Here is a 14,522-nt window from a genome sequence, read left to right as displayed (position 1 = left end):
AGAATAATGGGATATCTTGTTTTCGTTTTAGGATTTGTTCATTAACATTAAAAATATTTAAAAAAAAACTAAAAAACTAAAAAGTTTCTTCATAACTTTCCTTGGTAAACTTATAAGGTAATTTGTAAAATTATATAATTTTATAAGTTAATATATATTTAATATAAAAAATTAAATTAAAAATTTAAAAACTAATAAAATTAAACTTAATTCATTTAAAATCAGTAAAATCGATAAATTTAGTAAAGTCGATTTGATTTCATGAGCTTACTAAATTTATAATATGAACAAAGTGAAGTTCAAATTTGACCTTAAAATATCTGCTGACTAATTTTACGAGATTTGATATATCTTTCAAATCGTATATTAGATAAACCTAAAATTATACAAGAAACTATTAGACACATGAAAATATATTATATTAATTTTTCACATTAAATGGAGTTCGGGAACATGATATTTCAAAGTTAAAATTAGTAGACGAATCTTGTCAAATATATCAAACTAGACTTTCATGTACTATTTGAGATATATCTAGATGTAGCATTGAAATTTTGTTGTGATTAAAGTTGAGCTGGAAACTAAACATCTAAAATTTTTTAATTATATATCCAGACAAGAGAGAATGACATGTTTGAAATCATAATTTAAATCTGCCAAGAATATAAAAAAATTAAAGATTTGAGCTTTATGGAAGAATTTTAACATGAAGGTTTTTTATTATTCTTTTTTATTTAATTTTGAACAATTATTTTGAATTTGAATTTTTTAGCACATTAGACATTGTTTAGGAGTTTATTTTATTTTTGAATTTATATTAGTTAATTATTAGTTTATGCTTAATAGATTGAAACGCAAAATGGATCCATTAGGACTTATTGTGATGGAAACAACCAAGTTGTCACTAAGTTCATTTGTACTTTCTACCATTTAGTGATTCCCCTGTATTGAGAAGTTCTCTTCTAAAACTTTTTATTTCTCCATGTCATTAATTTATTAATTTATACTATTTATATCTCTTTTAATTTATTTAGATCACTCATTGATTATCATATTGTTGACTTATTTTATCAAATTTTAATGTAATTTAATTTCTTGGTTGAAATTGTAAATATATAATAGTTAAAAAAAATTACTTATGATTTTACAATCCGAGTTTATATTGTATTTTTCATGTCATGTAAAAATAGTGTTTTTGATAACCTTTGTGAAAAAATTTATATACACATGTATTGTTCATTCTCTCATATTTTACTATGGATTTACTATTTCTTTTCAATTTCATCCATAATTTTTTTTTTTTACAATTGTATTTTTTTAGCCAAATTAAAAGACAATTGAATTGAATTTATTGAGTAAAGACTTAATAGAAAGATAGAGAACCAAAATAAAAAAGACACCATATATGAGTAATGATTTCAAAGTTTATATAAAAAACTTAATTTAGTCCTCAAAGTTTACCAATTATATCTGCTTGATCTCACAATATTTTTTCAAATTAATTTTGATATAAAATTTTATTTCTGTTATTTTTTATTCCCTAATTTAAAAGACAAAAAAGAAGGGTTGTCGGATTCTAATGTTAGAGAGAGAAAAATATTATTGACACTTATTTCAGTCACAGAAATAGTTGATCTTTATGTCAAGTGGTTTTGTTTAATAATGAAAGTTTAGTTTAGGTGCTTTTACCTTGATAGTGTCTAAAAACATATATGAACTCCAGAAGAGTTTTAGTTTTTTGTTAATTTCAGGTTTTGTGATGATTTTTTTTTTAAGACCATGTATAAGTTATTAAGAAGTATATGGTGTTTTCTAGATATTTTATATTAAAAATCGTTTGGAAAATAGATTTTTGTGTAAGAAAAACTTATTTTTTAACACTGGTTTTTTAGCCACTTTAGTGACCAAAATCTGGGCAAAAGCAGATAATAAGTCATCTATTTTTTTAAAAAATAATTGGGGTAGACTACATATCTTCCACTTCATTTGCAATAAAAAATATTAAAGACCAAAGTGTGTAAACCTTTATGGAATAGGCTAGATGGGCTGACTTGACTTAAGAGGGTTAACAACACTTGATCTATTTTTTTCTTTTTAAATTAGTGATTTTTATGTGTATCTTTTCAATTTTATTATTTTTAAATTAATAATCATTCTCTCTTTCATTTTGTTTATATAATCTCTTTTAAATGATGATTATTTTTTAGTTATTTTGCATGCATTTAATTTTTGAAAAGATTATTATAATTCATCTAAATTTTTTATGTTTTATATAAATAAAAAATATTTTTTTATTCAATCAATTTAAAATTTATTTATTTTTATTATCATTTAATTAAATAAAAATATTAATTTTGATAGATAAAGTTATTCAACACAGCTGGGTCAAAAGCTTATATTGTAATGTCAAATATTTTGATCTATACATGTTTATTAATTTTTTCATTTCCATTTTCATCTTCATCTATTGTTAATGACTTATATATATATATATATATATATATATATATATAGTTCTTGATTTATTTGATTATATATGTGCACAAACATTTCAATTTACACTTACAATTTTTTATATACAAATACACATCAGAAAAGCCTGTATATATAATTTTCTTATAGAAAAAAAATATATGACCTGCAACATAACATGAGTTAAATAGCTAGTTTAAACTAAAAGAAAAGGGGAGTTCTCTACATCCCTTATCACAAAATACTATTCATTATAATAGTTTTTTTACTCTTTTTTTTTCTTTCTAATCTATGCTTTTTTATTTTTTAATTTCAATTCCATCCTTCAGTATTATTTTTGTTAGGGATTCAACTTTGTAATTTTTCAATTTAATTTTTATAAAAATTTTCTAATCTCATGATTTAAATCATAATTTTAACGAGTTAACTCAAGTTTTTTTTTCTTATTTTTTTAATTTTATCCTTCAATATTGGGTTAATTAGAAATTAAGTTTTTTTTAAAAAAAATTTATCCTTCAACATTGAGTTTATTGAAAACCAAGCTATATAATTTGTTTTGATTTACTTTATACGTTATAATGGTCTTATGACCTGACATGTGGATTGATAAGTTAACTTGGGTTAATCTAAATTGATCAAATATATTATTATATCAATAATTATATATATAAAAATATCATCTTCAAATATTTATTTTGAGTCAAATTATATTTTTATTGGTCATTCGAGTCATCTTTGGATTTGTCAAGTTAACTAAGTCATATTAAATTAATCTTTAAATGGTTTACAAAAAAGTCCTACTAGAAAAAAATATTAGTAATGCCTAGATAATTTTTATGTTAAAATAAAATTTAATCTAATCTAAATTTGGGCTTGAACAAATGATTTAATGGATGTTAAATGAGTTAGGAAAATGATAAAGACATCATTTAGTTTCATGTAAATGGTTTGTGAAGATGCTCTAGGTATGCCAAATAACTTGAGTTTTGACTGTCTAGATAATGGATGATCATAAGTTCATACTAATCTTTTATTCTTCATAACTAAGGGTGTAGATAGTTGGCAACAAAGGTCTAGATTTTTGCAAAATAGTTTTTTAGTAGGATTTAAGGATCTTATAATGATAAGTCAAAGACTTTTTTATTAAGAGTTGTAGTAAATAAGCATTAAAGTCTAAGAACAAGAATTTTTGTTTTTAATTCAAGTATGATAAATGTTGAGAATATGTTTTAAGAAAGTGAAGATTATGAACCTTTTACCCGAGCTGTTCAAAGATTATTTATCACCTTTATAACTTAAACTTTCTTCCTTTTATTCGAGAGCTCATAAATCTTTTTTTTCTTCATATCCAATTAAGAAGGGATACTTTTTCATCAACATTAACGATGATATAAATGTCTCCTTACACAATATTTATTGGTGAGAATACCACGTGTCTATAGAAAGCAACCCTATATCATTATACATATGATATTAATATCATTAGGATCAACCTTTATAATTAGTACTTTTATTGATTGATGTATAAATGAATTTTATAAGACTTTAATGCTAAGGTGTATGATGATACTTCCCATATTGAGTGCATGGATCCAAAATAATTCTAGGCCTAAAAATGTTTGACCTAACATCTTGTAAGACCCATAGGCGTTTGGGTATAGCATGTAGCTGATTAATACTTAAAAGTGCATTTTTATCATGGTTTTATATCATCATTTTGCACTTGAAGTATCAATAACTCCTTAACTAAAATATGTTTTATAAGAATGTATCTAATAATATAAGATACCTATAATTTATGGTAAATATCTATTTTTAATGCAGGTCTATCACATAAATGAAAGGATTGATTGATGACTTGAAGAACTTAAATTGCAAGGATAAAGAGATGGCCAAACTTAGAAAAGAGATGTCGGTGCAATCCAAACCGGAACACTGTTCGGTAAATGGGTCATATCTGGAGCTATATATCTCAGATTTAGGTCAAATTTATATGGATGGAAAGGTAAGACATAGGCCTACAACTTTCATATGGAGCCCAAGATCTAAAAAGGCCATTATCAAGTCCAAATTGTAGCAACAACAAAGAAGCCTGAATCTGTCTTCCAGCCCGAGCACTGTTCGGTATTTTGGCCATATCTGGAGTTCTAGAAGTCCAAATGAGCTGAATTTTTTACACAAGAAAGCTGAGACAATTGCCTACAACTTTCATGTTTGCAACTGGCTCCAGTTTTGATGTTATCAATGACGTTTTGGGCAGACAAGAGAAGATAAGGATTGTCACCAAGTCAAAAGTTGGCCACCCACTTATCAATTAGTCATCAAATCAATAGTTCCCAATTTTGGCCTATAAAAGGAGGCATTTGCCATGCATTTAGGCATCTTGGTTTCCAGATCAAGATCATTCTCTTCCTTTCTCTCTTTGTATTTTTTATGCTTTGTTTTCATTAATATTAAGTTTATGCCTTTCATTTCCTTTCCTTTACTTAGTTAACTTTTATGTTCTTATTTTGTTTATCTATTTTGCTTTCTTTCATTATGTCTAGCTAAGTTAGTTATGTCAAGGTGAAAAGGTTACACTAATGGTGTAAGAATAAGTATAGTGTAAACTTAATATGGACTTTAATGTTTGATACTAACATGTTTTATATTTGTTATCTTGTTCACTCTTTAATACTTTGCTTGTTAAATGACTAATCTTGATTTATGTTGTATAACATTTGGTACAACAAATGCTTGGCACTTTCATAGCCCATAATGTATGGTATAACCGACACCTGAGCTATGAAAGGAACTTGATTTGTTGTTAACATAAGTTATAATCATGAATGTTTGACGAGATTTACAAGTATTAGCATTAATTGAATAAGATGACTAATGTAATCATGTTAACAATATATAATCTGATTGGAACCTCCTTTGTGTGTGGTTTCCAATTCAATAATAAGAGTTTATACTATACTTGTTTGATATACCATTAGTGGAACCTCTAACCTTGACATTTGTTATTATTATTGTTTAATCCTTACATTAATTTTCCATCTCTAAGTTCTCATCATCTTCTTCTTCTTCTCTTTCTTTATTATTATTATTATTATTATTATTACTACTACTAATAATATTATTATAGTTATTACAGTTATTATTGTTATTGTCATTGTTGTTATTATTGTTATTACTATTATTATTGTTGTTGTACTATTGTCGTTTATAATTTGTACAATTAACCTCCCTGTGGTTCGACCCCGGTCTTGCCGGGTTATTTATTACTTCGACACTCTTGCACTTGGGAGAAGATATCAATCTTTTAGTCGTGTCAGTAGCCAAACTTAGAAAATTGGATCCGACATCTTATCATACCCACAGATGCTTGGGCCCAGTGCGTATATCTTATCAGACCTATAAGTGTGTGGGCCTGCTACGTAGCTGAATTTAAAGGAGTTGGGTCTTGCATCTTGCCAAACTTTTTTTTTCATGGGTTTTGACTTATGTTAAGCCTTCATGTTGGGTCTTTTTTTTTTTAGTTCTTTTAGCCATGAGCCTTAAGAGAAATTGAATTTTAATATAAAATGAACTGATTCATCAGTTTGGAGTTAAGAAATACATAGGTGGGATAACCAATAATGTTAGTAACTAAACATATGTATAGGTAACCTTTTGACTTTAGAGAGTTAGTGAAGAATCACTTTGTTGATTTTGTACTCGTATTCTTATGTTATAGATTTTCAATGAATTCTTAGGTTGATTTATACTTTTTTTGCCTTTCAAAATAACATAGTTAAAGAAATAATTAGAAAAATATCATACTTTTATTGATTGTGTTACTAGGAGTAGCATAACTACTTTCAATATGATAATAAAGTCTTGTTGTTGAAAGTACCATGGTTTAATTGGTTGTGTTACTCTTAGGTTCACAATTTATAAAAAATTTAAAAAACTAATATTTAAAGGGTTATATTGCTAAAAGTAAGGCAATCTTAAAAAAAACATTATAGATTATATAAAAGTATAATAGATATATTTTTGGACCAAATAAATAAGTTAAAGTTCGAGAAGATATCTAATCATCCCCAACAATTTGTCTAACAAAAATATTTATAATTTCAGATCTAATTGTTAGATCAAAATTAATATTTGCCAAAACAAAATCTACAATACTTGTTTTATAAGGGTCAATTATTATAACTAATTGACGTAAAAAATGCCTTCAAATGAGGCTATTTTTGTTGATTTATTATTTTTTTATTTAATTTAGTATTTATTTGAAAATTGTTTTTATTATTATTGTTTTTAAAGGTTTCTGCTCCTTCAATTACTACATCCTTTTAATTATTCTTTCAAAATCCATAAAGCACAACCAACAGAATATGTTCAGTAATGTAATTAATAAAAGAGTATTATTTTCCTAATTTGTTTCTCAAATAGTTTGGTTAACAATTTTTTTTATTATGTTATTTTAAAAGAAAAAAAAAACCTCAAGAAGTGCTGTGTGATTTTGTTCTAGTAATAAGAATAATAAAACTAAAGGCAAAATTAATGTAATGACCATTTTATCCTTTCTAAACAAAATTGATTGTCTTTAAATCAAGAATATTTTGGTATTTTCATTCAATAAATTGGTCATTGTTAATTTTTTTAGGGTTATTTTTTCCTATTCACTATTTTAATAAATAATAAAACAACAAAAATACGCCGAAGAGTAAAAAATATAAACTAAAGAGTATTATGTAAGGGTGTTTACGTATTTTTGTTTTTTACTCATAGTAGAGTTACACATGTACTATTGGATATAAGAAATTTAATTCATCTGAGTTAGGAGTATTAAGATCTTTTAGTCTTAATTTAATTTGTTAATTGTTAGTTTAGTTAAGGATAATATTATAACTTAAAATTAAAATAATAATTTTTTTTTGGAAAAGATGTTTATATATATTGTATACACGTCAACATGTTTAAGTTGACACATACTTTGGATAGAGTGTGCAACAACTCCTAATGGTAAAAATAGGTTTCTACAATATTATATTATTTCTTGTCAATTCCTCTTCTATTATAAGTGGCGCATGTCTATTATACATGACTGGATTATTATTGATAACTTTTTTTTCTTTTTATTTCTCTCTCCTACCTTGATAATACATCATGTTTCTCATTTTTATTGGTATTTCAAATTCTGATCTTTTAGCTTTTATTTCTATATTTTTTTCATTTTTTTTTTGTTAAAGTTCTATTTTGTTATTCAATTTAAACCTTGGTTTGTAATTTGTTTCTATAATTTTTTTATTTCGTCTTCTACTTTTAATTTTAATTTTTTTTCTTTGTTTTTTTGTCAAAAAAAATTATGACTTTTAGTTTTATCTTTCGAATCAGATTTTTGTTTTTTCAATGATAATAATGATTTCAATTTGCTATCTCTTCTTTTGCTTTCTTATTATTTTTCTTATATATTTTGTTAAATTTTTTATTTTATAGTTTTCAATTCTATTATTCAAATAAAATTCATAGTTTTTATTTTTTCAATAATAGTAATAATAATGATAATAACAACATTGATAATAATAATAATAATAATAATAATAGTGGTGGTAGTAATAGTAATACTATTATTAATGAAAATAACAATAACAATAATAATAATTATAGCAATAATGGTCAATCAATTTAACTTAAAATTCAAATTTAATACTTTTAAACTCGATAAATCTTGAACCAGCTAAATACATATTCATGTTATGATTAATATAAAATATGTAAATTTTATTTTAATTTATACTAAGCACTAAACATAACTACTTAAAAACTGAAATCTTCACATATTTTTATTACACATTTATGATAACATGTGTTTTTATATTTTTTAAATTTTATTTTAATAAAAAAAATATTTTTTAAAAGAAAAAATAGTTTGTGCTACTGTGAAGCAGCCAATTGGCGGGATAGTTTTGGTTGCTTTTCAAATAACTTTTTATGTCAAAATACATGTCAATAATTTTTTATTTTTTAAAAATTATTTTTGATATCCGCATAGTAAAATAATTCACTAAAAATATATTAATTTAAAATAAATAAAAAAATAAAAAATTTAAATCTTTTTAAAATATTTTTAAAATATAAAAACAAATCATTGTTAAACTCTGAAATAAATCGAGTTCACATCCGGTTATGTAAAAATCATTACCTGTGCACGTGTCTAGCACTTGTACATCAATAATATCCTTACCTCCTGGTAATTTGGAATGTAGCATATATTTCACATGCTACCCATCCAGCGAAGCGCTCTCCCTGCATGGATTACTGTATTTTAGAAAGTAACCGCTCCTCCACCTTTAACCTTACATGTTCTTGGAAAGAAACAAAGAACGAAAAAATATCCCCTTGCTACCTCGCTGTTTGTATTTTTCTACTTTTCTTGCTAGCCATCTTGTGTGCTTGCTCAGTAGGTCCCACATGGATGTTTGGTCGCTCATGTGCTGGGTTTTTCTCCCGGAAAAAATAAAATAAAAACAGCTATTTTCTTGCATATAATTTGTCGCAAGGATATTAAATTAAGAATATATGAACTGGCCTGTTAGAAACAATCTTTGACCAAGTAATTTAGAATCAAGGAATTAAAAAGTAAAATATATTATTACAGAACAATGAGATTGTAAAAATGCTTTCTAGTGTTTCTTTCCTTGCGTCAGCATCGGATCGAAGAAGGAAGAGGATAACTTCGAAAAATAGACAGCCACCTCAACTTCCAAGAATAGAACATTATTATTAGAATTATTACTGAATATACAACAAAATTCGTCCGCTTCACCCTATCTACTTCTCTATAAAGCTGCATACAGCTCCAAAGCACTGATCATCCTCCTTCCGTTTCAAATCTGTATCCATGGCTGCCAGGAAGATATCAACTGTGCTCTCTCGCTCTTTCTCTTCCGCTGTTGCTCCTCCACGTTTCTTTTCGAGAGGTGATTTGATCGCGATCTAAAGACTCAGCCTTTTTTTTTTGGCCCTTTGAGTTATGACGCGTTGTTTTCGTTATCTACATGCTTTTTTTATTTTAACGATCACCCTTTTTTTCGTTCTATATTGTACCAAACCGCTAAATTATTTCAGGGAGGGGTGGTGCTGGTCAGAGCAGATTAATCTGTAGATATAATAGTAATTTGGCTGCTGTTGAGGACCCGATTACTCCCCCTGTCTCTGTCAAATACAATCAACTCTTAATTAATGGACAATTCGTGGATGCAGCATCAGGTATGAACTTTTTTTCTTCTCTCATTTTTTCCCTAGAATTTTTAATTAAAGATCAGTTGTTCTACATTCATTTCCGTACAGTCACAACTGTTCAATTATTGCTAGGAGTACTATGATTTCCGTTTTAAGAGCATTTGTTGTCGTTGTACGCCTTTTCTCCCTTCTTTTTTTTTTTCTTCGGGTGTGGACCACTGAGTTTCACTCTGAGGAAGATGCAGCTCTCATTTCAAGTGTGACCCTACTTTTGTTTCCTTCCAACGAAGTTATCTAGCACCGATTTTGTAGAGGGACGCATTGAGGTAGAAATCTCAGAGGGACACGTGGAATAGTTTTCTGAGAGCATGGTTTTTTGTTTTTTAAGGGGATCCAACGATTCTTGGATTTGACAATTGAGGAGGGGATTCAACGACTCTTGGATTTGACAGTTGAGGCAGTCCTCCCGGAAGTAGAACATTTGTGGCCTCCTAGTGGAAATTCCAAGTTTTAACTGTTGGGGTCTCCTTGAGGACTTCGTAGTTTATCTGTTCATAAATTTATTAAACCTTCTACACGGGATATCCTTTTTGTTTTGTTTTATTTGCCTTAAGAGCATTTATTAAACCTTCTACATGGGATATCCTTTGCCTACAGGGAAGACGTTTCCAACATTGGACCCGAGGACAGGGGAAGTGATTGCTCATGTTGCTGAAGGTGATGTTGAAGATGTAAACAGAGCGGTCTCTGCTGCCCGCAAGGCTTTTGATGAAGGACCATGGCCACGGATGACAGCTTATGTAACCACTGCTTCTTTTACTTGTTAACTTTCACTGGAGTAGTTGTTTTGCTGTTTATGTAAAATAGGGGGAAAAAGGATCTTTGGGTTCAGAATGTTCTTTGCTGTGTTTCAGGAAAGGTCAAGGATCATTTGGCGTTTTGCTGATTTGCTTGAAAAGCATACTGATGAAATTGCAGCACTCGAAACGTGGGATAATGGCAAGCCATTTGAGCAAGCTGCTAAAATTGAAATACCAATGACTGTGCGTATATTTAGATACTATGCTGGTGGGTGAAGTAGAAATGAAGAGATTCTATTTTAGTACTACAATATGCTTTAAACTTTTCTCACATTCTGCACACAGACATATTCTTTCTTTCCTTTTCTTTCGGAATTCCTAATCAAATATTTTTCTCTTCTCCAAATTTACCAGGTTGGGCAGATAAAATCCATGGCCTCACAGTTCCTGCTGATGGGCAATATCATGTACAAACCTTGCATGAACCAATTGGTGTAGCAGGTCAGATTATTCCATGGAATTTTCCAATGCTCATGTTTTCTTGGAAGGTTGGGCCAGCATTAGCATGTGGCAACACCGTTGTTATAAAGACAGCAGAGCAGACCCCATTGTCTGCTGTATATGCAGCCAAGCTGTTTCATGAGGTAGTTTTGAATATAATATTTGCCCACTTCTTGCATTACTAAATTTCTGCACAATTCTTGATAAATAGTTTTCTTAGTCTTGACATTATTCCAAATGATTGAGAGTTTTACTACAATCCATGCCGGCCATCTATGCTACATATGCGCTTTCTCACTTGTGCATTATGTAAAATTTGGGTGGCAATTTTTTAGGCCCATGTGATTTCTATCTGTGGTTCTGATCAGCTAATCCTTCTGATAGGCTGGACTTCCAGATGGTGTTCTGAATGTGGTTTCTGGTTTTGGTCCAACCGCTGGTGCTGCTCTTGCTAGCCATATGGATGTGGATAAGGTATATGCAGCCTTAAACATCTTTACCTTTTCCTTTACGGTGATAAGCATCCTCACTTTAGACATGTTTTGAACTTGCAGAATTTGAACCTTTAGGTTTAAAATTTGTTGTCTATTAGTTCTTTAAGCAGTCATGACTTGAGATCGAGTGGAGGCACCGATTATTTCAAATAGTATAAATATAATCCCATGTATCATCTCCATTATTGATCAATGATTTTAGAACTGTATGGTGAATGCACACTAATATTTGGTTCAGCAGGTCCTTGAACATAATGCTTGGGGATTTTTGGTTTCCCGAGGAACTTTTGAATTTTAGCTGTGGTAAATAGCTGTGAATCTGATTTTATTTTCCAGGGCTGCTTGCAAGGTAGTTGTAGAGCAGTTGTTTCTGCTTGGTAGTTATTTGTCATTAGTAGAAAAAATATTAATTATAGTAGTTAGTTGAATTGGTAGGCTAAGGTGGAAAATCACTTCAAGAGATATTTAGCTTAAAACATGCATGATGTTTAAAATTTGCTTTTAGAAATTTGAAATACAGTAGCTGTTATCATCGTTGATGGACATGCCTCTGAAGATAGAGGATGCAACTTTTTCAAAGTTTGTAAAAGGATGCTAGTGAACTGTCCTATTTGAAGTATGAGTAGTAGGAGGCACATATGTAGAAGCTTATATTTGAAACATGATTTCCATTTCTAATCTGCACTCTCTTTCCAGCTTGCGTTCACAGGATCAACTGATACTGGAAAAATTGTACTTGAGTTAGCATCAAAAAGCAATCTTAAACCAGTAACTTTGGAGCTTGGAGGGAAATCACCATTCGTTGTCTGTGAGGATGCTGATGTTGATCAGGCTGTAGAGCTTTCTCACTCTGCTGTATTCTTCAATCAGGTATGCCCAGGAATTTTTTTCTTAAAACAGCATGGCTTCTAAAATCAAATCAAATTGAATTGATTAAAATTATATTAAAGAGTATAAAAAAAAACCCAGGTGGTTTTCATGGTAGTTCAATTACTTCATTGATCACACTTTTGTGCACTTTGCAGGGCCAATGCTGCTGTGCTGGTTCTCGTACATTTGTGCATGAGCGTGTGTACAATGAGTTTGTGGAGAAAGCAAAGGCACGTGCCATCCAACGTACTGTTGGTGATCCATTCAGAGAGGGAATTGAGCAAGGCCCTCAGGTAAATTAGCAACTCATCATTTAAGAATCCACACACGAGGTGGTTTTCATACTGTGACTAATCCACTAACTTCACTGTTGAAACTTGTCGAATCCATTATATGCACTAGCATTCCCTGGTATAGTTTTGCAAGTATGGCCAGTCAATATAATTTCCTTAAAACTACAAGAAACAAATCAAAATGCATGAAAAAGAAATTTTGCCCTTCACCTTAACAGCTTTCTACTGGTTTTCTGTCAAGTGCTTCTGGTGCTACTACCTTCTATGGTTGTGCTGAAAGTGATCTACTTGAATGCTACAGGTTGATTCAGACCAATTTGAGAAGATTTTGAGGCTCATAAGATCTGGTGTCGAGAGTGGAGCAAACCTTAAAGCTGGAGGCGACAGATTTGGCACAACTGGATATTATATCCAGCCCACTGTTTTCTCAGATGTTCAGGTATATTTCTCGTCTGGCAACCATTTTATGTAGAATATTGGAAATTGAATCTGAAGAACACGATCGCTAAATATATCAGGATGACATGCTGATAGCAAAGGAGGAGATATTTGGGCCAGTTCAGTCCATCTTTAAATTCAAGTGAGCAACCATCCTCTTCTTTAGCTTTATATTAAGGGCGTTATCTTTTAGTAGCATTAATCTTTAAAACAATTTCAGGGACCTGGATGAAGTCATACAAAGGTCCAACAACAGTCGCTACGGACTTGCTGCGGGGATTTTCACACATAACTTAGACACTGCCAACACCCTTTCACGTGCATTGAAGGTTGGAACAGTATGGATAAATTGTTATGATGTCTTCGATGCTGGCATTCCTTTTGGTGGATACAAGATGAGTGGAAACGGTAGAGAAAAGGGCATTTACAGTCTTAGCAACTACTTGCAAGTGAAGGCTGTCGTTACCTCACTCAATAATCCAGCCTGGCTATAGGTCCTTTTAACCCTTTTCGAGTACTTCTTTTGCCGGGTTCTTTCTAAATAATAAATCACAGTCTGCGTAAAAAATCCGAGGTTGTAATAGTGCAATTGGGAGATTATCTTGATTATGGTGACAAATGATATGATGATGATGATAATGATAATGATAAACTGGTCTCTTGTTTGTGGAGAATTTAGAACGCAGTTCTCTCTCTTCCCGTTCCATTTGCTTCTTTAAGATGAAACCTTCATTTCACTTGATAATATTGCCGTTCCTTTTTTATTCATTTGTTCATGTTTCAAGTTAAAGGAACATTTTGCATTATTGATGGGGCGGTGTTTGAAAAATGCTGAGATTTAACTCTCAGCTATATCGAAAGTCGCTGGGCAAAAAAGACAGATGACAGTTGCAGATTAACTCATACAGCGCATATGCATCCTATTTTGCAAAGCTTTTGTTCAGTAGGCCAGCTAGTGCAGAGGCTACTTCGTAGTTGTCACTTGTCAGAACCTTGCCAATAGCTTCGCCCAGTTCTATGCTATTTCATGCCGCTACCATCCATGCTTCTATCGTCTCCTTCAATAATGTGTGCCACTCAAATTTGCTGCTCGTGTATTGAATGTTTAATTTTATTAATATTTAATAAACTGTTTCAATTTTAATAAAAATGAAAAGTTCAAATATTTACTGAATTAAATTAAATGTTTGATATTCAAAATTCAATTAACTTGAGGCTTGCTTGGTGTGGTTTTTATCTACCATGTTTGGCCGGAGAGAAACAACAGAGTTCATGGAGGCATTTGTCCTAGCAGTTCTGTTAATGTCAAGGACACCAATTCATCAATGTAATTTAGAGTTTCTAAAACTAAGTAGCTTACAGAGAAATGGGCCTCAATGGATACGCAACAGGGTACGAACTACTGTACGCAAACTCTCTTGCAATGGGTACTTATT

At 30.0% G+C, this 14,522-nt stretch overlaps 1 protein-coding gene across 1 annotated transcript; it reads left to right on the top strand.

The window, feature by feature from the left end:
* The first annotated feature begins 9,157 nt into the window (after positions 1–9,157).
* On the top strand, positions 9,158–13,852 carry LOC105109973 (aldehyde dehydrogenase family 2 member B7, mitochondrial-like). Its single transcript, XM_011004856.1, has 11 exons — positions 9,158–9,428; positions 9,577–9,717; positions 10,348–10,490; positions 10,605–10,758; positions 10,905–11,134; positions 11,376–11,465; positions 12,182–12,355; positions 12,511–12,648; positions 12,950–13,087; positions 13,167–13,228; positions 13,307–13,852. Exons 1-11 carry the CDS (start codon positions 9,350–9,352, stop codon positions 13,578–13,580), a joined length of 1,623 nt encoding a protein of 540 aa, XP_011003158.1. The 5' UTR covers positions 9,158–9,349; the 3' UTR covers positions 13,581–13,852.
* The last annotated feature ends 670 nt before the right edge of the window (positions 13,853–14,522 follow it).

This window comes from Populus euphratica, unplaced genomic scaffold, assembly GCF_000495115.2.
Source record: "Populus euphratica unplaced genomic scaffold, PopEup_1.0 scaffold235.1, whole genome shotgun sequence".
Taxonomy (NCBI): Eukaryota; Viridiplantae; Streptophyta; class Magnoliopsida; order Malpighiales; family Salicaceae; genus Populus; species Populus euphratica.
The sequence above is the reverse complement of the archived record's forward strand: the minus strand, read 5'-3'. Positions and strand labels throughout refer to the sequence as shown.